We start from the raw sequence: 22,764 nt of genomic DNA, 5'->3' as shown, positions 1-22,764 counted from the left end.
GATAAGGAAAAGGTCTAGGTTCCCAGCAGTATCGAGGAGCGATTTCGTATTTTACAATGTAAATATGTCTCTTGCTTTATAATAACTTTCACCTCGATCGTACGAATGCTAAACTCGCACCCTAGCTGCGATCCAATGTACGCTGCCATTACACTGGCAATAATGAAAATTCGTTTGCCGATTGGCACGTAGAGTATCGCAGCAATACTGCCAATAAAAACGAAACACAGCCTTCGTAGAATGGATCGCACATTAAACGGCCACCCGATGGCGACCAGTCTATCGCCATTCGTTTACCTCCTACTACGGAAAATAACGCGAGAGAGAGAGAGAGAGAGAGAGAGAGAGAATCTTTCGCGCAATATACCTCGCCACGATCGCAGGTACTTCGTTAAAGCCAAGCCCATAGTCGGCGACCATTCGTCGTCGCGCCTCATCCCTGATGCAAAAGCGACCGAGCCGCGATCCAAATCCGCCATTATCGGAACTCTTGCCGCCTCGGTAGGTACCTACTCGTGAAATCGTCGATGATAGAATGAAAGGAGGATAGATAAAAAGAGAAGAAAAAGAGGAGGCATACGTGAACGGAGCAGAGAAGAGTGGATAGAGAAAGGAGAGGGGGGGGGAAGAGGGAAAGGGAGATCGGTCGAGAGAGGGACAGATATAGAACCGGCCGTAACGTCGGAAGAGCCGGCAGCAATTTCCGGTGGCTTTTGTGCGCTCTTTAAAAACGCGAACTGCGGATGATGCCCGTAGGAAGGGGTGGTACGGGCGAGAGAGGGCTCGGCAGAGAGAGTTTCGCGAATGTACGTACGAGTGGTCCTTCTGGACCAACAAATCCCCGAGGCGGAAGGAGGGAGCGAAGTCGAGAGGTTAACTGCGGGTCCCTTCGCGTTTCTCCATCTCCTCTCTCCATTCGCATGTTTTATTTTGCCCCCTTTCGAGCGATGTTCGTTCAGATTCGAAATGCATCTCCTTACGCTTAAGCGCTCGGCAAAGATAAATTTTCGCATGAATAGTAGGATTAAACCGGATCTCATACGTCGCTCACGAACATTTCATCTAGCTCCATCAAGGGTTGATTCTCCCTTCGCAAGAGATAACGTCCGACGGTGACCTAATTTCATCGTCGAAACGCACGAGCACCTCGTAATACCTTGAATGCCAAATTCTGCGGTATATAGAGCTGCGATCCTTTTATTTGCGCCTTTCACTTTTTTAAATATAATTTGCTCGTTTTTTTCGAAAGAAGAACAGCTCACAGCGCCGAGTATTCTGTACTAATAGATATCGTCCTATCTCAATCTCGCGGAACAAACGTAAGCCTCGAAGAACGTTTCCCCATTACGGCTTCGATCTAGAACAGATCCCCACCTACTCCCCATCGTTTCCCCAAGGATGCGTAGTACGTAAGTGTATACGGTACACGCATATATACGTCTTTCCCAGAGTTGGAATCCCGATCCTTAGTACCTTCGGAAGCCTCAGCTCCTCTCGTGTCCTGGTTTTTTTTCTTTCTTTTTTTTTATTCTTTGAGGCCTGCAAGCTTAGAAACCCTGGAAACGCGCTCGTTTGATTGGCCGAATGTTACGGGGTTCCGTCAATATAGGACGATAGAAAAGGACACAACACCGAGAAAGACTACGATATCACGAAAGATAGAGAGCTATGAGAAAAGGGGCTACGAGAAAATGCGTAAGGTGGAAAAGAGATAAAGGGACAGAAAAAAGAAAAAGGAGAGAGTAAGAGAGAGAGAGAGAGAGAGATGTAGCGTATATCGGCTGCTCCGAGGGTGCGTGGGCTTCCTCGCAAAGGGTGCGTAGCGTTTGGAGAGGGGGACGCACGTAGGGGATAAGAGGGAGACTTACGAAGGGTAAGAGGAGCATGGAGGGTGGAAAAGGAGGCGGGGGCAGGCGAGGACAGAAGAGGTGGAGGAGGGGGATAGTGGTCGAGAGGGTGTGGGTAGTGGGGGATGAAAGGGAGAAAACTAGAGGGTGCGTGTAGGCCTGGAGAATCAGTCGCGGGCGAGCTGCGTTCGGGGTTTTATCTATAGCTCTGTCCCCTCTGTTCCCTTTGCTCTCATTGTCGCGCCCGCTCGCTCGCTCGCTCGTGTCCTTCCTGTACGCACACGTGTGGCACACGCCGAACCCCGCGTACCTACCGGCGAGGCGCTACACGCGACTACCGCGATATCCGCCGCTACAGTGTGATCGCTTGGCTTTCTCGGAGAAGAGACGAACGACGAAAAGGAGACTCGAGCATTCTCGTTGGAATTTATTTGGCGCCGATATACGGTATCGCGAATGCGCTAACAGTACCGATCCGGGATCCAGGAATTCGAGAGTGGCGCGAGATACAACAACGTGTGCTCTGTCGACAATCTCCTCGTTTCGTGCTGTGATAATTTCGTGACGCGTGTCGATCACGATCGACGATTGCGCGACCTTTCGTTGTTGTGCGCTCGCGAAGAGCGGAAGTTTGCAAAGTTCGCGGATTCGCGTGTCCGCGAGATACCACACACGACCACCCACGCGCGCGCTTAATTGTTGTTCACCAATGGTTCATATTCTGGAAGTGGTATCGTCGCGTCGGAACGACCTGCAGATGGTGAGTGTTGCGCTTGCGCGGATAGTTTTAAATCTCCCCCGGCTCCTGTTCCTCTCCTTCGCCCCTGCGGGGAGGGAGGGGGGGAGTAGCAAAGCCTCTTGCACGTGTCGCGCGGGCGAAGATGTGTGTACACATTAAACATTCGTCGCGTCGCATCGGGAGGCTGCCTGCCGAGATCCTTCCGACGACGGATCGATCGATCGGCGCCGCGGATCGCGAGACGGGATTAGGCTCGTGAATGTCGGATTTCTTCCCCGGGGCCCCGGCGACGTTCGTGCGCATCTCTCTCTCTCTCTCTCTCTCTCGAACTCGATCGTGATGCGTGCATCGAGATTCAAGTCACGTAGTCGCTTTCGACGTACGATTCGCGCGCGCGGAAATGTACATGTGAGGATCGTAAAAGCGGAGGAGGAGAGAAATGACGTCGTCTTTGACGGGCACGCGTGTAAATGCATATGATACCCCGCGAGTTTACGACCCTCCGGCCGATTTCCAGCGGATCTCGCGCACCACGTTCCTGCTGCACCCGCCGTTTTCCTCCCTCCTATCGATGCGTTATCGCGCAGTCCTTTCACGCGCTCAAAGTCGTAAAAGTTACTCTCTCGCTCGCTTGTTTACGCGCGGCTATTTCTAGCGAGTCCTGACGTGGTGTGCGTGCGCGGGCGCGGACGCGGATGTAACGCATACCTATCCATATGTCGCGCGGCGGCTTCTGCATGCGTAACGTTTACAATAACGCCCTCGTCACGCCGGTTCTCCCGCTTCCCTTCCCCTCGCGCGCGCCAGCGCCCTATGCATAACATTAGCAGCAGCCAGCCGCGTACTGCACACGCGAGCGACATACGCGTGGAATCGCGCGCGCATACGTCGAGACACGCGAGCAGCTGTTCGACACCGCGGGCGTGTCTGTATTCGGTTACTCAGCGGTTTGGGGAACGGAGGGGAGTTCGAGTTCCTTTTTTTTTCCTGCAATTTTTACTCCGTACAATAAAACGCGTCGTTTCTAATGTTGCGGCGCATCCGCCTTCGAAGAATCTATCGATTCTACGTGCGCGTCTCGGGAACGAATTAACCGGAGCGCGTTCATTAAGTAGAGTGATACTTGCCGATGCACGAGGTATATTTCGAGTGCGATTAAAAAGCGGAGGAAAACGGAACGAGATAAGATTAATTACCGCGCACGAGATGAGATCGTGGTTAATGGCGCTATTCGTATGTGACACGTTTCGGTTATCGCCCGCGAAAGAATGACAATCTGATCGACAAAAATATTCATGGATATTTTAAATCTCGTCGTCGACCCGTCCGTCTCCGCTGTCAATCGTAGATCTTCGTATATCATCACGTACACACCGTCTCTCTGTGTTTATAAACGCGAAATCGTTGGACGATTGTATCGGAAATTCTCCATTGCCGTAGCACATGACGAGTTCTCACGAGACGCTCACGGGTTGGGTGTTTATGCAGAGGACGCGCATCAATTAATGCGCCGGCACACGTGAATGTGCTGGTGCATAACGTCGTCGGTAATGTGGCCCGCCACGCGTTTTGCATGGCACATCAATCCTAAATCCGGATGCTGGCCCATTGCCAATAATAAACCGGATCGTACGCGCCGGCAGACGGCGAACGAATGCCCGGACTCAACATCTGGACGCGAATGTAATCCACGACGTGACGTCGATTAAAATTCGCGATGACCAAATTCAAATGCAGAAGGTTTATCATTGGATTAGTCGCTGTAATCGTTGCGCCACCCCTACCCTTATCCCAACGCAGAACTGACGGGGGCTTTGCGTTTCGACAAATGCATTTCATCGATCACGACGAAATTGGGATTTCGTTGGGATTCCGCGTGGGACCGACCGTAATTTGAAACAACGACGTTGAAATTCGAAGATTCTGACGATCACGTGCATTGTTAGCTTTTCGCCAAGTTCGTGATTCTCTTTGACCTTCTTCTCCCTTGCCCCCTGGCTTTAAATTTTCGTCGAAAATCTTGGCGTTTTCTTGGATCGCGTCTTCCAAGGTGTAACTATATTATCCCGAACGATCCGCGTGATGTCGGGGTTTCTTAGGAGCGACGCGAATATTTGCCGGGATCATGTAGAAGCAATGAAGTTTCGACGTTGTTACGACTGTAACCCCCGCCAAATGGGCGACGATCGAAGCCCGGAATGGCGGTACGTGACAACGGAACCGCGTCAAAGAGCGCTGTAAACCGTTGGGGGGGCAATCGCATCCCGCCTCGCGATTTTCCGAACGTTTGTCCAGCCGACTGGCACATCGACAACGCCCCGGCGCTCGCTACCGCAGAGCCGTGAAATAGAGAGGCGTATAACGTTTGACATTTAATGCGCGCCGAAGCATTGGCTTAGATTACAATCGGTGAACGACGAGTGGCCTCGGCGGGGGAGCGCGAAAGCTCACTCGACTCGAATGCTCTTTCGGCGGGGGAGGGTATAGTCGGCGCTCAAATATTTGTAGAGCGTTAGGGAAAAAACTGATGGACCTGAATAAAATAAAAAAAAGAGAGAGGAATTGAATAGGTGGGAAAGCGAATGCTTTATACTTCGTACAGGTATATACGGTCGTGTAATCGTGTAAAAAAAAAAAAAAAAAAATTTCGCTGGCCGCATACGTCAGAGTATGGTTACGAAACTGCGAAAAAAGCACAACGTAATTCCCGTTTCGAGAGAACGCGTTACTTTGCCGCGATATCGTAACCCGACAACACACTGTAAAGAGATACAGGGACAGCGATACGCCTGGCAATCGCGCGTTCGATTTCTACTTGCGTCTGAATTTTAGAGCGATATCCCGGAAAAACACGGCCAACACCGACCACCATGGAATTGGTTTTCTGAAAACTTGCGTTTTTTATTTAACGGGCAACGGTGCAAACGTGATCATCGACGTTCAAAGTGCAACATTCAAAATAGAAACGTTACATGTTCCCGTTAAAGACAAAATTTGTTCCGCAACACGTGTTCCTTTACCAAAACAATTGGCGAATAAATAAGACATTGCGTACAACATTATCGTATGTACAAAATTGTAAACAAAAAAAAAACAGAAACTTTCATGTTTCTTTTAAAAATATTCTATTTAATCAATATATATAAAAAATTGTAAAAAATATATGATTCAAATTATTTTAAGTAGTAGGGCTCTAAGTTTTTTATCCGGAATCTAAAATGAACTGTTCGTCAGAAATGAAAAAAACATTTCGAAATTCGTGGTCTGTAGCATTTTTTAAGGGGTTATTTTTAGTGAACTGATCGATCAATTGATTCTTGCTGCGCGTAATCATATCCGCATTACTTTGAGCTCGCATGGTTCGCATAGCGGGCGTCGCCGTTATATGGGATGATGTTCAATTACATTGTTCCCGACAATAAAACGCGAATCCTATTTATAATCACGAACAGCCGAGCCCCGGCAGGCGCCGGCCGTGTCGGGGGTGCAGGTGCACATTTATTTATTCTGCGCCGAATAGCAACCTGGGCTCCAATGCGCGAGTTATCAGTCTGCCGGAGACGCATTGTTTGACCGCGTCAAAAAGTGACGCCAATAACGCGCTAAGCGCACGATACTGCCGACAAATTCACACGGAAATTGGACGAAATACGGGTATGAACGGAACAATGGAATAGCTCTCTCGTGATCGACCAACTCTGTCGCGGATTTTAAACGAAACGTACGTTAGAAAAAAAAAGCACGGGTCCATTTCGAAGAGCCAGTTTCGGCCGGCAACAAATAAAACGTCAAATATCAATTGTCAAATCGGCGGAATTAATTACAGATTGCAATTAATTTGTCAATTAGATGACGGCCGGAATCCATTTAGATGTAATCTGCTTGCTGGCAGTTCATCCTCTTTCCGCGTACCCTCTGCTTTGGTATCTGCCGCGCAGCATCCGCGTGGTACACACAGAGAGAGAGAAAGAGAGAGAGAGGGGGGGGAGAGAGAGGGAGGCATTCGCTTCGAAGCAGTCGACAAATTAGCCGTATTAACGGGCACGACCGCGAACGCAGATTTCGCACAGTTAGCATGCAGTTTCTCCACTTGATATCCACGCAAAGGATTATTCTAGTTAACTCGAACCAGACGCTCTCGCGAGCGCGCAACTGTACTAATAAGAATAACTGAATTACGTAACGAAAATGTCGAGAGCTCACGGCCGAACTTTGACGATTTTCGCGTTCGGTTGATGAATCGAAAAAGTTAAGTCGAGCTCAACGATCAAGGATCGGTGATATTCGGCAACATTCGGAGCATGCATAAAAACAAATGACAAACAATTCCGCGAAAGAGAAATTGCAGATATATCTATAGTCTGTTATAGATTCGAGAATTAACTTGCCGATCGGTATTAACTTGCCGAATGGGTAATCAAGTAATGAATACATCGCCAGCAAAGACCGTACATATATAAATCATGGCGGGGAGAATGCCGGGGGCTACAGGGCGAGCCCTTATCTCCAATCAGTACATTGATTGCACGCAGGCAGGTCAAATACCAGTAGCGCCACTCGATAGCTCGGCCCTAGCACGATAGCTTATTCAATTTCCGAAACGGCATTCACCATTCAATTCGGCGGCTATCAGCCTGCGCCCATCCCCTATCTAGGTTTTGCGTGGCTCTCTAGAAAGCCACGTCTCGTCCCAAAAGAAAAGTTTATCAATGAGTATATAAATTGATATCACGATTCCGCTGGCAAAAGGGGGTCGGCTCGGTATTTTTTACAAAAGCGCCATCGCGCGGAACCTCGAATTTCGAGGTCTCGTCTCGTCGTGGAAAAATATTCTCCCCTACGCGACAAGTGTGTCGGTCGCTAATTCGATAAGACAAAGTTCTAGCGCGAGTACAAGGTGGTATTATCATTCGGAGCATTTGCCGCGCGCGTGGCTATCATTCAGCATCTACCGAGCGGTAGTAGCGAAGCTGCGCACTTTCCCGCAGTGTACATAGATAATCGAGCTTAATTAATTGCTCGTGATGCGCGCTCGGGGCTCAGCAAACACATTTACTTATTACCATCCATCTTGAGCGGTGCCTCTCAAGGGGATCGATTTTCCAAGTGTACGCGGCTGATGACACAAATTGCCAAAGGGTCGACGCTCGATCGTAACGCGATCGTTAAATAGAGGCGCGGCGGCGGCGGTTTTTTTCCCCCCCGGTGATCTCTCGAAACGAGAGCGGCACGACGGCGTCCCGTTGAACAAAAAAAAAAAAAAAAGCGTACTTAATTACCCAGCTTCCTCCGGTAGCCGATTCCAAAAAGGACGAGAGTTAATCGCGGACCCAAAACGACTTTTATGCATGAGGCGGCCTGAAACTATCTGTCTTCGCTCGTCCGTTTTGCATATAATGCGTGCGGCGCGTGCGATGGTCCTCTCCACGTGTGTTAGCTTTAATCTAAAATTCCTTTGCGAGGATAACGCGCGTCGACATATTCAACAACCAGCGTCGCTACCAATTAGTAAGCGGAAAGTATCAGCTTTCAATTTTAATAACGCTTCCCTCCCGCAACATTCATCGCGCCTTTTCACACTTTCACACTCTCATAAATCGCAAATAGCGGCACCATTTTAATAATAAAGTAGCGCAAGGTCTCTTCAAACGACAGAGAGCTAACGTACATCGCGGAGACGTGATGCGATACCCGTGGCACCCTGCCAAATGACATATCACCCCACTGCTCGAATTGAGCGGGGCGCAACAACGAGAGATTACGCGGTAGTTAATAGTCGGCCACGTTAATCGGCTACGTCTTGTCGCCGAAGAACAGTCTACACCGGCGGAAATCTCGCTCATCTGATCGTTATTGACTGGTACAGATCCCTCGGGTCGCGTAAGAGACATTTACACGATACATTCAACGTTAAACTCGTCCGGAGAGACAAGAGCGGGAGACGGAGCGTCGTATCTCAGTTCCGGTATCTATACGGACACCGGGTTCCCCTGACAACGAGGCAACAACAAACGCCTAATGGCCAGTTCTCGACTCAAAGTTTAATTTCCTGACCAGCGGACAGTGCTTAAAGTGACCTTCTCCCCCTCTCCCCCCTTCTCTTCACCTCTATCTTCCTCTTCCTCTCCCTCCTCTTCCTCCTCCACCGCCGTTTTCCCCCCTCGCTGTCTTGCTTGTCGTCACGACCGCTTTCTCTCCTTCTGTCGTCCCTCGCGCACGCCGGTCTCCGGGAATCGCGACCGGACGTACAGCCGCCGCTATGAAATATTAAAGAGTTAATGGCGACCCTCTTCACAGAGTCGCGAGTAATTACCGCCTGACAGTCCGCGTATCGCCAGATTAATCGATAGCGCGGAGAGTTTGATCCCCCCCGAGACGCCATTAATTGCTCGTACGTTCGGGAGACGATGCAATCTCTCGCTCTCGTTTTCCTTCCCCTCCGAGGACCCCTTCTCCAATCACGAGTTTTCTGTTCCTTCGTGACTCCCTTATACAGCCACGATGATGATGCGACGCCGTTGAAACGTTTCTTCCACCACGAGGGACTTGCAGGCGGCAATAGCGTAGTACGGTTGTTGCGTTATATCGATCTCGGAGAGGAGAGCTTCATGAACCCGGAACATCCATGCTCGCTCGTTTGACATATACATATACATACATCGTATAATGTCTACGTGATCGTGGCACTGACCCCGACCGTAACGTCGCTCCTCTCTTTGTGCCCGATATGCATACGCGCAGAAAAAGTTTCGGGGTTGCCGAGCACGTTCTCACCCTACCGCATATCGCGCATCTTACCCTCCCGTAATTCTTATGTTAGAGATAATAAAAATAAAAGAAATGGCAAGTCAGAAGACAAATGGTTGCAATGCCCAGTTGTGCACGTTAAAAACCAGATTCCTGTGAGCCTCGTTTACATATTGTCACATACCTTTTAGTCATTCATTCCGATTGAAGCTATATGCGTCCGTGTGTACGTTAATGGAAATAAAAAACGTTATAATGAGTAAAATCAAAATAGTCGGGACAGATAGTAACGTGACAATGATATATTATATCCTTTAACTTTTCATCTTGGTTCGTTTTATGACTGTACTCTTATACACGATGTGTCTTTCTTGATATTGTGTGCACACTCGCGTTTGCATATTACAAATATTTGAAGCGTAAAATCATGTCACCGGTAAACCGTAAGGTTCTTGCAGCTCTTGCGTCTGTGGCAAGTATTCAGTGATCCTCGGAGGAAAATTGGTCAGAGAGAAAGGATCTGCAAGGCCAGCAGTAGGATAATACCGCAGTTGGAAGCGGCATTCGCGCCAACGGAGACACGGAAGTGGCGGAAAGTAGGGGGATGAGGAAGGGGTGTATTGTGCAAAGAGTTCAAGACCGAGCGAAGTCGATAGAAGGAACGAGAAAGCGTGCGTGATGGACGGAGAGGGAACGAGGAAGGCGGGAGGAATGGAAACTGGGATCGAAGTACGGTCCTGTGTCCCCCCCCCCCCCCACGTCATGAATCATGCATCCTCATCCCCTCAGGAGCGAACTGGAACGCGCTGCGGCGGTGCGACCCGTCCGAGAAATAAACAATGTTATTTGTTCGTTGGGATCCCGACCCATCCACAGCGGTCCAAAGGACTTCTAGCAGGACCGCGGCGGAAGGACGAGTGGCGGGTTCCGTGCTTTCGTAACCCACAACCGTGGGATGAGGAATACTCCGGCTACTCTCTCCCTCTCCCTCGCCCTCTTCGTCCTTTCTAGAGCGCTTCTGTCACTCGTTCCATCTCGTTCCATCTTGTCTCTACTATCGCGCGAGCGCGGGCGCACTCTGACAGCCAGAACTGTCAACGGCAGAGGAAGCTCTCGCAAACCACTGATGGTGTTTGAACGGGGCCGAAGTGACGCGAAGGACGAGCGCATACATGCCGGACAAATAACGATACTTCCGCTTTCTCGACAAACTGGATATTCCTGTTCTCTCCTTCCCTTTCCTTCCCCTTCCTCCCCCCCCCCCTCCCTCCTCGCGCATGCCGGTTTCGTCCTTCGTCGCCATGAGCTTTCGTACTTCTTGCTCTACTTCCATCCTCTCAGAAAGGATAAAAGTAGAAATAGAAAGACCGCGCGGACTGTCTGTAAATATAAGAAATATCGTAGGAAGACCAGAGAAACGCCTTATTGCGAGACGACTAATGTGTCGTTATTATTTCTGTTGCAGATGAACCGTCCTATTCAAGTGAAGCCAGCGGACAGTGAAAACCGCGGAGGTAAGAACAAGCAATCGATCTAATATATATCTCGATATTAAGAAAATATGTCGTTAATATAATTATGACGAGGAATATAAAAATTCTTATATCTAATTCAAAATATCATTAAATTTAAGCAATTACTAAGCAATTATTAAAGGGAATCGTAACGCTCTTAAAGTAACTTTTCCATTTTTACTGTCCACAATATTTCCATTCTTATACACCGTACAAGTTTAAAAAGACTCGGTACGTCGCAAGACATTGTAATCACACATATTTCGAGTGCTCAGCGAACGACAGCGAACAATTAAATATCTCACGTGCGATACGTGACGAGTCAATTATAAGTTTCTGGAAAGCATATATACTGTTTGCGATAATGAAACTCAAATCATTTCCATAAATACTTCAATACGTTGATTTTAACTAATTCAGAAATCTCGCAAGGGTCTACATCAAAATCGATTAATGCAAATTTATTGAAAAAAAAAATTTGGTTTTTTTTCTGAAACGATTTTATTCCCTTATCGTCGATAAATAAAATGAGAGATGACACCTTTTAAAAACCGCCAGACAATCTCGACGTTCCTGCAAGAAACATTGGGAGGGGAGAGTTTATGTTTTACCGGTTAGATCGCGACTGCATCCTCGGATTGCGACGCTCTGTTTTCGATCTACCGCATTTCCCGCGTGAATGAGCTTAATGATGCGTTTCGCGTGGGGGTTATGGAGACGCAAAATTGGCGAGCCGAGTTAAAGGTCGTTGTCGCGGATGCTAGACGAGAGCTCATTCCGTGAGATGTCTTGGCTCGCGCCTTCCAGCCGAGCTCCGGGGCACATTTAAGGATTTGTCTCGGGAAATTAGATTCTCGCCTGACTTGCAGCCTCGTTGCATCCCCGCTTTCTGCAGATTCTTCCCTCGCTCCCTCCCCTTCCTCACTTTCACCTCCTCCGCCCCCCCCCCCCTCGGCAATCCCCATGCCACCCACACCCGTCTCGATTCCCTTCGGCGTATCAACGCCTCGTCGTTCTCCTCGTCGGAGAATATCCCGTCTGGCCTTAGCCCCGGGTACTTTTCGCCGGGAGTTCGCTCCCATTGTCGCGTCAGGATACCGTGGGGACCAAGAATTGGACCTTTGTCGCCGGAGCTAAGTGTTAACGCGCCCTTCGCGTCCTCTTTCCTTCGACTTTCCTCGAGCGGAAGCGACAGAGGAATTAACTTTCGGGAAATTATCGTCTCGCTGAACGATGCAGACAAAGCGAACGTTTTGTTTGACATTACGCGGTTCGGCGTGGGTAACATCCAAATCGCTTTTTATTTTTTACATGCCAAATGGTAATTAATCTACCGATTAATTGTTGTCAATAACTATAAAAGCTACGTTTGTTGCGTAATTAATAAACCAGACCACACAAAAAGAGAAATGTATTTGTTGACTAGTTTTTTATTATTTTTTTTTAAGTATGAAATCAATTTTAAATTATTATACTAAATAATAAATCTAATTAAACTTCTAAATTTAATTCGTTCAATAATTTCTTTCTTTGAATAGATATTCAATGTTTTTATATAACAAATAGATATATTATTCAGAAATTAAACAAAAACTAGCTGTAATTAAAACTCAATCGTTAAAATAAGACAAGGTCAAATGACGCGAACACCAACATACATTTTTCCTTCTAGCAAACAAATTTTAATCGAATATTCTATACTTATGGAATTTTCATTCAAATAAACATTGCAGTAAATAACAGTGTTTCATAAGCGCCTTTGTAATTTTCATGTTTCTCCGACACGTTGCTCGTAAGTGAACTAACTTCGCGAATACTCTGACACATCGTAAAATGAAACTGCAGTTACAAATCCAGTGAGTAAGTTCGCGCTTGCCTTACGTACCCCGTCATCCGTCGTTCTTCTTCGTAAGAAGTAGTACGAAGACGGACTCTTATAATCCGCGAGGATTTCTCTCGGACGGGTTTAAGACCAGTCCACGTCACGTCAGCTGAGCCGAACTTGGCAGCGACGCGAGAAGGCGGCCGTGGGTCCCCCTCCTGCCCTTGCTCCTTTTCCCCAACCCGATATTCCGGGATACGTTTATCTACGACGAAGAGGTAGCGGTAGGGCGAGTGATGGCGGTGGGAGCAAGATGGCTCGCTGAGGGATCGAAACTTATCTACTTGCTCAACTAGCTCCGGTACAGCAGCACCCACCCTTATCCAGTCGTAGAAACTTGGACCGAGCCTGAGTTGGCGGGCCAACTTCCGCGCGAGATACGCATTTCTCAAATCTGTTCTCGTCGCTGTAAACTTAATTCCGGCTGCTACTATCGCGCGCGCGGGAGAGCCTCACCATCGACATGCGTGAAAAATGTTTCGGGAAGGAGCTTCGTCGTCGGGAATCTCGAATGGTTTTCGCCGAGATCCTTTCGAGGTAAATGCATCCCCCTCCTCCCCGACGATGCACCGCCGCGATAAGAACCGGGAAGGATAAGTGCACCGCTCGTGCGAGTTACGCTCGTAAAATTCCAGCCGATCCATTGCGGAAGATAGTGCGTTTATGAACGGTCATTGTTCGCGCATTTCGACACGCGTATCTATCTAAGACAACGTACAATCTATAAACGTTAGCAAGGATTTAAGATAGTGTCAAATTCAACATAAAATATCTTTCAAACTGTTTGTACGGTTTGCCATAAAATTCGCGGACGGATTTATCGCACAAACATATTTCGCGATATCTCGCGCGTACAAGTTGCTCGGGGCGCGCGCGCCACGCGATACGAGAAGCGAATACGAGTCGGAACAAGCCGACGCTGTTTTCACACGTCGAACGTTTCAACGTCGTATCGTCTCACGATTAAAGCCTGATTTATCTTTTGTAGCGATAATGTAGGACGTTACTTTGCGGGGTCGCAGTTCGAGTACCAGAGTCGTTAATAGAAATCTATAAAATGATGTAATTAAACCGCACGTCGGGGACTACAAAACGCAGGTTCATTCCTTGAAACAATAAAACTATTCCCGAATGGAAGAGAGAAGAGATCAGAGTACTTACTTTTTTCATAAGAATCGTGCATTTTCAGTTACCATTGATTTCGCTTACCAAGACTGTGTACATATAACTTTCTTCTTACATGTTTGTGAAATCATGAAGAAACGATTATGACATATTCGATCTATTTGTGACAACTTAGAGCGATTCGATTCAATTTAAATCCGTTTTCAGATCGAGATGAAATTCTTAGAATCCATTTATGCGATCAAGATAGAATTTATATACGGATTAAAGCGAAAAATGAGTTACCGCTGACGAGAGGTATCTCCGAGTGACCTAAATGCGCGGGTCGAATTGTTGCCGGGTAGTAATCCCGTAATATCGTTAATTGTGCGACGCGATCAAATGCCGGGGGTTAGTGAAACGTAACACGTCTTCGAGATAGTTTAATTCCGATGGACGTTAATGTATCGGATGGCACGGGTCGGTCTTGACATTCTGAAGCAGATTATGCGTAACATCAGACCGGTAATTACGCGAGCGAGGATTTGCCACGGTCTCGTGCGTTAGACCGGCGAATAACATGACGTCATTAACATCTGTATCGCGTCGAGAAACCCGATGAGGGTCACGTCAACGGGCATGAAGGATCATAAAGATCGGTGCCGGAACGGTTGTTAAGGCTGAGGCGATTAGAGAGGGATGGTGAAGGACAAAGAGAGAGAGAGGAGCGAGATGCGCGAAGAAGATGAAGTGGCGGCGGAAACCATCTTGTACGATCGGGTACGCGACGGAGGATAGACATCGGCGATGCCGATGAGGGTAGTGGAGGCGGCTCGACGGTGTTGTCGAAGTTCAGTAACCTCCCTGATTGAACTCTCTCTCTGCGACTACGTGGAGATACAGCGTCTCTACATAGGTATATACTCTGCGCCGCAGAAGCAACGCGGCGGCACCGTGCTCAGGATCACTCCTGCATCCGCGTCAAGCCGAGGCTTTGTGGGGCCGCACGGAGGCAGGCGACCGGAGATTACAATGGCATCTCCTCCAGATTAGCATATGAATTACGATCCCCCTCATCTACTCCCCTTCGCCGCCCCCGTGCCTTCTTCCGCGTATCCCGGTCTAACGCCCTGCGCGATCTCCCTCGATCTCTTCCTTCGCATTTCTGTATCTCTCTCTCTCTCTCTCTCTCTCTCTCTCTCTTCTCTCTCATATGTACCGCTTTCCTACTTTATCTTGGTGTGCTCCTTGCGTTGGAGTCCTGCCCACCTTCGTCGGAAGGAAGGACTTCGGAGTAGTTGCCGGGAACGCTGTCCCTGGTGCGGCGCGGACTTTGCGAATGGTAACGAAGGGGGCCCCAACGACTCTTAGCCTTCGGGAATTCCCGGACGAGCTTCCCTGCTATTTACATGCATCGGAAGCGACGCCGGGAGCTTCGACGATGGCGCTCGCCGAACGGATGGAACAGTATCGATCGGTTACGACCCGCCTCCAAAGATAAATACCATATTTTTAATTAAATCGTGGCTCCGATGGATACGAGTTATATTTGCCGAGATGCTTTATAGAAATTAACGTATGGGCCGAATTGAACGCGAGTGCGAATGGATGAACGAAGAATGAAAAAGCGTCAGATTTTTGCGCAAGATACTGTTTTACAACGCTCGCAATCACGAGATTAGGGATCTCCCGGTTTTTTTTATATTTAAATAACAATACCGGCCAAATAATGTATTCATAAACATATGGAATAGATCGGCGGACGTGTGTGGTCACGCGATTGGAAGGAAACACGAGGCGAGCACGAGCGCGAGCGGGGACTCATTAAAAACGATGGTCAATCGACAATTTGTCTCTCGATTATCTGAAGCCTCGTCATACATACGCGGGGTGTCCTACCGTTATCCTACCGTGACGCAAAATTTATGACCCGCGGCCACCGCGGCGATAAGCGAATGTCAACATGACGGCGCCATCGCCAGCTGTAAAATTCCACGTAATTAATAAAATTGGCTCTCGGGACAAGGTGTGCACAGGGAAGATACGGCGCGGGCGCGAAGAGGAAGCCTACCCCCCACCCCTCCCGCGTGCGCGCGCGACAACTCTGTAGAGAAAACGAGCCGATGATTATCAGCACGCGGTCGTGATGGTTGGTACACGCGGTGTACATTTTTTATCGTGCAGTCTATCGCGCCGCCGGCGCGAGTATGAATTTTATACGACGAACGTGTTATCGCAGCTCATTACAACGAATTATCTGTGGTTCGTTACATAGTGACTCTTACACACGATTGATATGGAATACCTAACGCCGTTAAAGGCACACCGCAGTGTATACACTGCGCAAAATAAAATTGTTTTCCCCCATACTTATGTACAATACGAGAGAGATAATATGCTTCCAGCGTATGAGTTTCGAATCTTGTTATTACCTGTGCCATTGATATTTCGTAATAGTTTAATTCCGGCGATTATTAAACTGATTGCATAATATCCACGACTAATATTATATTATGAAAATTAGGTTACTATAATTACGATATCTAATTGCTCTGTTAAAATCGAAAATATCTGTACTTGATATTTAACATAACGGAATATACATTTTAATGAGATTTAATAGTTACTACGTAAATGAATTCAATGTAGTACCTAAAAACCGATTAGTAATAACAATCAATTATAAAATGAATTTACAAAAGAGAAGCTTTCGCTCAATGTAGCTTTTAAACGCATAGATTCTTTCAAACACGATGTTCTTGTTACTGATCATATTTTTTTTTTTTATAATCTGATAGGTCGTATCGTATTCATCACGCAGAAGATCCAATCAAAAGAAATGTCCTGTACTGTGCGAGTATACGAAAGAAACGCACGAGTACAATTTGCAGTTGGGCGAGGCTAAGATCGAATTGAATCTTGCGAGGATTCATATAGACAACGAATGGTGCAATTTTTTGGGTCCAATGCCATTTCTTTGTTTCTGTTCTGTATTCCAGAGTGCATGATGGACGACGGGAGCGCCTGTGCCATCTTCTGGAAGTAGGAAGCACCGGTTTCGGCCGCTGAAGGTAACTTCGACTTCCAGGAGATAGCTAGCTTCCTTCCAGTACCTCTATTCTTCTTCTCCGCAAATTGGCAGAAAGAGTACTCCCCCCAACCTCCCCCCACAATGAAATGAGAACAAAATGAATAAGGAAAGAGAAACGGGTCCAACTACCCAGCCCCCCCCACCCCCCAATTCTCTTCCGCCAACATCACGCCAACACCGCTGATTCAGCCAGCACAGCCCGCCGCAAAGTTCATTTTGCTGCTCGCTAGTGTTTGAACCACCGAACTCCAGCATTCCCTCACGAATCACTATCCCTTAGCCCGACTTAGTGCAGCCGGTGCGCATATCCATCCGCCGGGGAGGCTAAATTTACACAAAGTGTTCGTCCAAATTTCGCAAAAAAAAAAAAAAAGGTTTCAAATTTCTCGAAGCTTTCGGCACACGCGCGCGACTCATTAGGACTCATTAGGACTTTCGCGTACGTTTAGGTCATGGGATTCGTGTGCACGTCTACAGTTCGGCTCTGAATTGGCACAAACAATTGGCTCGAAATTCAAAAGCTCAATTTCCCCGAACACGATTTCGAAAATCAAAATCACTGACAAAATTCTCGAGATGCTCGCAGCTGAAAATTTAATCGTGATAATTCGCACGCTCTTCCGGTAGCGCGCACTGCTTATCCGCGCGATGGAAATTCTATTATTGCTATTGGGCTCCTCAGTCTCGCCATCCCCTTCTCATCCGTCTCTCATCCGGCACGATACGCAACGTTTTACGCATTACAGAAGGTATTATAGACAGTGTTGTGCGTACCCACATGCGTGACTGAAACCTGTAGCCGTAAACCTGTCGTTCGTGTTTCTTTTTTTTTTTGCTCTGTTTATTACGCACCGCCGTTACATCACACTATTGAAGCCTCGTTGAAGCCAACGAGGCGTGCGTGGCGTGGACGCTCTTAGAATTCTACAGACCGGCACAATAGACCGAAAGTGATGTGAATATATGAGAAAATCGCGGTCTTAGAGCGTCTACCGACCGTACGACAGCAACGACCCTTTGCTCCGAGTACCGAGTTTATTGTACGTTTCTAAGTCCATAGTCCCGTCTCGTCTTTACATTCCCGAAACCCCTGTCTAATCGCATATCCATATTCGTATGGACAAAACCATTTGATCGTACATATTATATATATATATATAAAAATATTATATATATATACATATACCGCTCTTTACAGCTATGATCATATAATAGTGGCTCGCTCGTTGGATGTGTTGTCTCGTTCGTTGTCAATGTGTTTTTTATCACCTCTGTACATATTTTCTGATTATGATATAATATATGTGAGCTACGTTTATCTTATTGTATTACCTAGATTTGATTCTATATATATATATTATATATATGACAATTTATATGACATCCCTATCTCTCAACAGTCGACCGAACCACTTTCCAACCTGCCATGTTCCGTTTCCAGTTCAATTAAAATTCTCTCCTGTATTATCCTACTAATTGTGAATCTCGCACAGCCATGGTCGTGTTTTATACTGTTTGATATTACACGAGGACACACATACGTACACACATACGCATCCATGCGCGCTAATATTACATTCTGTGCAGATATTTCTAAACTTGTCGCTAATTTGTTCAAAATTTGATTCGCGATACTTAACTACACCCATTTTAGAATAAATCTAGCTTTACACAATCTTGCTTAGTCTGAAATACTTTTGAAAGCGAAATTCATTAAAACTTTTTGTCAAACTTCTGAGTTTCTAAAGCTGCATCCATCTTAAAAGTAAGCGAAACGGAAATCTAAATGTTTTTTTTTTTCTTGAAAATCTTGAAAAATTCTTAAACCCGAATATCGTCAGAAATATAATAAAATCACATTTTTAAATAAAAAAATATCAGTTTTTCTTTATATTCAACTTTTCGCGCATAACTTAGAAATAGCTGCAGAATATAATAAGTATTCATTGTTAACTTGTCTAGCGGTGATCCATTTCGAGAATACATTGTTTTCTGTCCGTTAAAATTAGCGGTTTTTACCGGAATTGTTTCTTCACACCTGTAAAAAAAAAATCGAAAAAAATCATCGACTCGACACGGATCACCGTCGGGAGTGTTAGCCATAATTGGATCGCTTAATATCCTATCTGATTTTATCGTGATTTCGTGTGTCATTCGTTTTTCGGTTTCAATATACTTGTTATAATATCGAATGTAGATTCAACATTGGTAAAATTATTTTTCTCGTCTCTATTACTACGATTTCCGTCCCTCTTAAACGTCCGTTTTCATTGTTACATATGTATGTTATATTGTTATCGGTATATGATAATTGTTCCCGTGGTTGTTCTCGGTTACTATTGTCGCACAGAAAACATACGTGTAACTCGTACACACACATTTACACTTGTGCGGTTTTCAATGCTACTAGATGTACACGTTGACGTAATGACGAGTGTAATCGTGCGCGTCGAAAGTACCGTACACACAGATATGTCTACGTTTTTATATATATATATATATATCTATATATCCCTATCTCCCCCTCCCTTTAGGATGGTGGATGCTGGTGTAACCGTGTAACTTTGTCGTTCTCGGTGTTAGCCGCAAGATCTTCTCTTTAACGCCTATAACGCTTAGCTCGCATACAGAACTAACTAACGTTGTTCTTTCTTTTTTTTTCTCTGTTCCCTCTATTTCGCAACGCGCCGTCGTCGACCCGCAGACAGAAAGCTGTTCGTTGGTATGTTAAGCAAGCAACAAACTGAAGACGATGTGCGACAGCTGTTTACTACCTTCGGTTCAATAGAGGAGTGCACCATCCTCCGTGGACCCGACGGAAGCAGCAGAGGTGAGTGCCCATTGCCAACTTTTTACACGAATATAGATATTTCATAACTATTGCATGATCATGTACGTATGTGTGAAAACAAGATGCAAATAATTAATTTTCACCTACAAGCTTCTTCGAAATAATATCTTCTCGAAATAGCTACAAAATACTTAAGTATAGTCTTTCTATCTCAGTTTATCGATAGAGATTTGTAGGAAATTCACAAAAAAAAAAAAACAAGCGTGAGAATCGCAAATATTGCAACCAACGAGCTATCATAAAAGATCGCCGATAAAGGAATTTAAAAATAGCATCCTTCAGTCCCTGAAGAATTAAACACGAAAATCGTATTCTCTCTAGTACTAAATGTACCGTAACGTGGTGCGCGTATATTTTTATGTCGTGGGATAAAAGCATAGGCACATTGTCCATAAAAATACGAGTATCTGTGCAATTTTTAGATGCAGGGCGGGATACTCTTTACTGCACGATCATTTTACTTCGCGTCTTCGCCGCGCATTACCTCTTCCACTCGTACGATTTTAATCCTTCAAAAATCAAGGAATCCGAATAACAATCCGAAGTAAAAGCTTGCGTAATTTCAACGCTGTTGTTTCATTTTCTTCTTAAAAATAAATTTCATGATATGCATAGAATATACAAAATGCTAATTGCAATTTTAGTTTCTGTCAACATTTAATTATAAATGTTTAAATGGCAACTAGAACATTACAGATTTGCTAAAATAAAATTTATTTGAATTAAACAAATAAATCGAGTTTCTACAATCTGTCTGCATCGAAGGGTGATATTAAAAAAATCTCTACATCTTTACGTCACGTATTCATTAACATTTTGCTTTAAAAAATGTACCTATACAAAATAATCGAAAGAAATAAGAAAAGAGGTAGTGTAGTAACCTTGGACACTTAATACATCAATATCTGAGAGAGAGAGAGAGAGCCACAAAGCTCATAATCCGCGGCGTCTTCAGGCGTTTTCATTGAACGATGAAGCGAGCAGAGAGACTCTCCGGGGCACCTGGTTTTCAGAGGAGTTAGGGGCGAACGGACTCCGCGAAATTAATCACAAGATGAGGCAGCAAAAAGAGGGGGAGAGAGGAAGGAAGGAAGGGAGGGAGGGAGAAAGAGAGAGAGAGAGAGAACGACTATCTCAAAGAAGGCAATTGCCTCGACCAGACATTACGAGAAGGAAAAAAAAAAGAGACAGAGGCTCACCGCCCGACGATGATGCACGACTAAACCCAGGCGGAAGGATATAATCGCGACGGCATTTGAATATCCGCTCGCGCTGTAAACAGCACAGAAGGGTAGGTAGGCGGCGAGGGATGGATGTAATTCGGGCGGGGATAACTGGCAGAATGGCGGACGAAAAGTGGGTGCGGAGCTGCAGTCGGACGAAGCGGCGAGAGCAATAATTTCCGGTGGACGAGGCGGCGAAATTTAAATATTTTCATTCAAGAGTGAAGACTTCGCGATGCGTCTTCACTCGGTAGGCAACACGAAGGGGGGGGGGGAGGGAGAGGGTAGTAGCAACGAGCTACGGAAGAGGTGATCGAAGAAAATGCAAAAGCAAGAGGGACCAGCGGAAAGGAAAAAGGAAGAAAGAGTGAGAGAGCAGAGTCGAGAGATAGGGCAAACCAAAGGGAGGGGGAGAGACTGAAGAAATAAGGAAACGGGTAGAAAGGGCGCGGGTAGGCAGGCGCGAATGTAATTAAATTCCACTTTGAAGTGAAACTCACTTTCAGCAGTTAATAAGATTTTGATTCGCAGTCGGTGACGTAACGCAGCGCGCCCATCGTCTTTGGCAGGTAGGCGCGCGGTGTTCGCTCGCGACGACGAAGAAGAAGAAGGCGACGGGGACGCCGGGGGGGGGGGGGGCGGAGAAGTAACGGAAGTAGTATGCGAGAGAGAAGAGCTTTACAATGTGCGAGGTCTGTGCTCCTTCGCTTCCAGCAAAGACCAAGCCCACCCGCCGGGTCCTCTCTCGGCTTCTACCGTTGCGTCGGAGCTCCGGTTCTTTGTCGAAAGCCAGGACGACGATGTTGCGCCGGCTTTCCGAGCTCTTTAATTAAAATTACACGGGCGCGCGCAGCACGACGACAGTTTCCAACCGGTAGTCGGTTTATCACGTAGAATGCATTCGCGATTACCCGCCGAGAATCTCAGGTATGTCGGCCCCGACAATTACAATACCTTTGACGAAATGAAGCACGCGAGGTCTGAACGCAATCTCGAGCTTAATCTCCGCTTCGCAGAAAGTTAACCTTCCGACGTTAGATTAGGCAGGGTCGATCGGCGGCGACCATTGGGACGTTAACCACACGGCGGCCGCGTCCGTTTCTCCAAACGAGTTCCAATTCCGAGCACTCACGCGCCGCACGCCTAGAACGCGAATCTTCCAGAGATAATTCCGCCGTAATTACCAACCGCGACATTCGTCCCTGGACGTTGATATCAGAACAAAGTTACTCGGTGGGGGATGGATGTACCCGCCGTGGAATTCATACGCAAGCGGCAGTACGTATTCGCTTTAGTAATTGAAAGTTATGTCGCTATATGTTATGTGCACGTGTTGAAAATACTGACGATAAAAAATTGTACCTTTTCGAATCGTACGGATTTAATAATTAAAGTTATTGCAGCACAAAAAGGATGCTTCATCTACATGTAACGAGTGTTACACGCGGTAAAAATCATGCTTTATGAAAAATATACGGTTCGGCATAATTGCATTAATTATTATATCGTATACCTAAAAATTAATCGATGGTTTTATTATAACTGAAATCACCTTTGTAAGTTTTTTGCTAATTAAACATTGTTAATTGTCCAATAATTTATCCGCCCGCGCTGTGCCGCGGAGATGAAAAAGTAAAGTCTAGTAAACTGTATAAAACCATCACCGATTTGTCCCTATATATAGCAGTTTTGTCGTCGCGCCTGGGAAAAAGTTCAGTTATTACAGCCATTTTTCGAACGTTACAATTTTTCATACTCCTCCACGC

At 46.4% G+C, this 22,764-nt stretch overlaps 1 protein-coding gene across 28 annotated transcripts in view; it reads left to right on the top strand.

Moving 5' to 3' along the window:
- The window catches only part of LOC105835899 (CUGBP Elav-like family member 4), a 569,131-nt gene that overhangs the window by 463,271 nt on the left and 83,096 nt on the right, over positions 1–22,764 (top strand). For 14 of the 28 annotated variants that reach the window (XM_036289652.1, XM_036289662.1, XM_036289661.1 and 11 more), the window contains 2 exons: positions 10,799–10,847; positions 19,629–19,754. In XM_036289652.1, coding sequence (XP_036145545.1) covers positions 10,799–10,847; positions 19,629–19,754 — 175 coding nt within the window. Of the gene's footprint in view, positions 1–2,002; positions 2,608–10,798; positions 10,848–16,631; positions 16,781–16,832; positions 16,905–19,628; positions 19,755–22,764 lie in introns of those variants that run through there. The other 14 variants (XM_036289668.1, XM_036289669.1, XM_036289666.1 and 11 more) reach the window with 8 other exon arrangements.

This window comes from Monomorium pharaonis, chromosome 7, assembly GCF_013373865.1.
Source record: "Monomorium pharaonis isolate MP-MQ-018 chromosome 7, ASM1337386v2, whole genome shotgun sequence".
Classification (NCBI taxonomy): Eukaryota; Metazoa; Arthropoda; class Insecta; order Hymenoptera; family Formicidae; genus Monomorium; species Monomorium pharaonis.
The sequence above is the reverse complement of the archived record's forward strand: the minus strand, read 5'-3'. Positions and strand labels throughout refer to the sequence as shown.